The following is a 2,886-nucleotide window of genomic DNA, read 5'->3' as shown; positions in this document are numbered from 1 at the left end:
GTGTCAAGTAGGAAGTATCAGAAAAGTTTTTCCTGTCTGTGTTTTATGACTTCTCAGAAAATCATTCTAAGAGAGAAATTTCTGAGATGTCTTGGGCTGGGACAGGCGTCAGTGTAAAAACGGCATGGGGGCATCTGACCTCGTCTAACTTCAGGACAGGAAAAGAATCACCATCAACAGCCCAAGGCAGATTCCTATGAGGTGGAGGTCAAATATACCTCCACCCTCCAACCTTTTTACCAATTCTGCCACCAGATGTCACTCCCAAAGCACTCTCTACTTCTCTGCTGAGTTTGATTAATTCATTACAATGGCCACACAGAACTCATAGACTATACTTATGATTATGGGGTGTCTTAGTTATCTATTGCTGCTGTAAGAGTAATATCACAAGTGGATGGCTTTAACAAACAGAACTTTATTCTCTGACAGTTCAGGAGGCTAGAAGTTTGAATTCAGGGAGCCAGGTCCAGGGGAGGGCTTTCTGGCTCTGTCAGTTCTAGGGGAATTTCCTTGTCATCAACCTTCCCCTGGTCTAGGAGATCCTCAGCGCAGGGATCCTGGGTCCAAAGGATGCGCTCCCCTCCCAGAGCTTCTTTCTTGGTGTTAGGAGGTCCCTGCCCTCTCTGCTTGCTTCTCTCTTTTACATCTCAAAAGAGATTGACTCAAGACATAACCTAATCCTATGGATCCTGTCCTGCCTCATTAACATAACTGCCTCTAATCCTACCTCATTAACATCATAGAGGATTTACAACACATAGGATAAAATACATCAGATCACAAAATGGAGGACAACCACAAAGTACTGGGAATCATGGCCTAGTCAAGAAGACAAACATTTTGGGGGGAAACAATTCAATCCAGAACATGGGGTTTATTAGGGAAGTAACAGGTTATAATTTGAGATTAGGATCAACAGGCTACAACTTGGGATCAGGATCAGGAAGCATGTAGGCAAAGTCTCCCTTCTTCAGTGCAGGACAGCTCTTTCAGCTCCTCTTGGCTGTGCAGGGCTCCTCTTGGTCCCAAGGACAGGCTTCTCCTGGCCCCCTGAGGACAGACTCCTCTCGGTCCCCTGAGGACAGTCCTCTTCTTGGCCTTCTGCAGCTGACTCCACTCAGGCCTAGACTCTGCCCTGCTTGGGCAAGTGTTACAAAGCTCTTTAGCTCCACTGATAAGTGCCAAGAGGCACCCCACTTTGCCAGGAAGGCTCCTGCATGAAGGCACTCAGCTGTCTCACTCCATTGGTCAGCACACCCACTGTGGCTGCCTTGCTCCATGGGATAGGAAGCTCACCATGCCCTCTTGCACTGGTCTCCTGGTTCTGCTGCCGCCATTTCTCTGCTGCTGCTTCTTGCCGTCTTGCACCGTTTCCGGTGTTACAGCTCTGTGTCCTGGGTCTAGGAAGTTCTCTGAGCATGGACCCTGGGTCTAAGGGACATGCTCCATTCCTGGCTCTTCTTTCTTGTGGTAGTGAGGTCCCCTCTCTGCTCTGTGATTGGCTCTCTGTTTAAGCCTAGCAGATGGCAAAACTAACCAATCCCCTTGTTAGGGTTCCATACACCTTATTTGCATGATCCCCCCTCCACAGGGGTTCCATGCACCTTATTAGCATTGTTAGCAAGCTGTTCAATCCCCTAGCTGGGCCATAAGCACCGTATTTGCATAGTTCTGCACAATCATTTTCTGGGAGTCACAAGGCCATGCATGACTAAAAGGGCCATATTAAGTAATTCACTGCATTGCAATCAGCTTCTCAAGTGGACAACCTTTTGTAAAATAGTATTTTTTCAGTCACAGCAGGTAGCTGATCTACTGATATTTCTATTTAATGTGACTCAGGAATCTTATAAAAAAAAAAAAATCACAGGACTGTGTAAAGTAGTGGAATCCACAGGCACCTGACTTGAGAGGCACGCATGCAATCATTAACCACAAGGACCACATAGCTGCAATATATCCCCCAAGTCAGGTATAAGGAATGTTCTAAACAGAGGTAGAAACCGCGGAGTTGTGGATTCAGACGTTCACGCTGAGAGCCGGAGTCCCAGTATTTTGTCTTAAGCTGTTAGAAAGCAACTTAATCTACTTCCTTACTAATAGTTTATGTCCCCCCAGCAACACTATCACACATTAGTCCTTCTAAGGGCACTTTTTGATCTATTAAAACCATATCCATATCCTCCCCCCATTTCATAAAAATTGCTTACGTGTGGTGTGTTCCAAATGCAATATCCAACTTTGCCTAGGATGAAAAAGAAGATGCCATTTATTTCTTTTTTAAATCTCAACTAGTAATAGCCCTATCTACTGAAAATTAAATTGGAAAAGGTCGGGCCAACTTTTTTCTTTAACTTTTTACTGCCCTCTAGTGAACGAGCCCTTGAACGACAAGATGGCCTTTTGAACAGCATCCACTCAGGAGGGTTTTGGAAAAAAAAAAACAAATTTTTTTTTTTTTTTTTTTAAGTTACCCAGAATGATTCAATACAGACTGCATTTTTTAATTACAGTAATTAGGAATGAGAAGCCTAATTTCTTTAGTTGTCAAAAAAACTAACAAAACCAATGAGGCTCTATTCAAAGTTTTAAAATTAGATCTTTGGCTTATATAGAGATCAACAGCCACAAAAATTCCCAGAGCACAGTTAAAAACAACGACGAACGTGGTGGCAACATAAAACCTGTTAATGTTAAAGAAGAGTTTCCTTATGTTGATAACATAGCCAGTGTTGAAAATAAAAAGATATATTAAATCCAAAAGATATATATTAAATTACAAAATGACACCTTTACAAATAGGGGGTGAGCGGAGAAGTAAAAAAATTGTTTTATCTAACATCCAGTATAGTATAACCTCGGTCAATATACCACCATCCAAGA

At 43.0% G+C, this 2,886-nt stretch overlaps 1 protein-coding gene across 1 annotated transcript in view; it reads right to left on the bottom strand.

Moving 5' to 3' along the window:
* TDP1 (tyrosyl-DNA phosphodiesterase 1) overlaps positions 1-2,886 on the bottom strand; it is a 74,689-nt gene that overhangs the window by 60,473 nt on the left and 11,330 nt on the right. The window contains exon 5 of the mRNA XM_023731654.1: positions 2,214-2,248. Within this exon, the coding sequence (XP_023587422.1) occupies positions 2,214-2,248 (35 nt within the window). The remainder of the gene's footprint in view (positions 1-2,213; positions 2,249-2,886) is intronic.

Source organism: Trichechus manatus, unplaced genomic scaffold, assembly GCF_000243295.1.
Source record: "Trichechus manatus latirostris isolate Lorelei unplaced genomic scaffold, TriManLat1.0 scaffold00045, whole genome shotgun sequence".
NCBI classification, from domain to species: domain Eukaryota; kingdom Metazoa; phylum Chordata; class Mammalia; order Sirenia; family Trichechidae; genus Trichechus; species Trichechus manatus.
The sequence above is the reverse complement of the archived record's forward strand: the minus strand, read 5'-3'. Positions and strand labels throughout refer to the sequence as shown.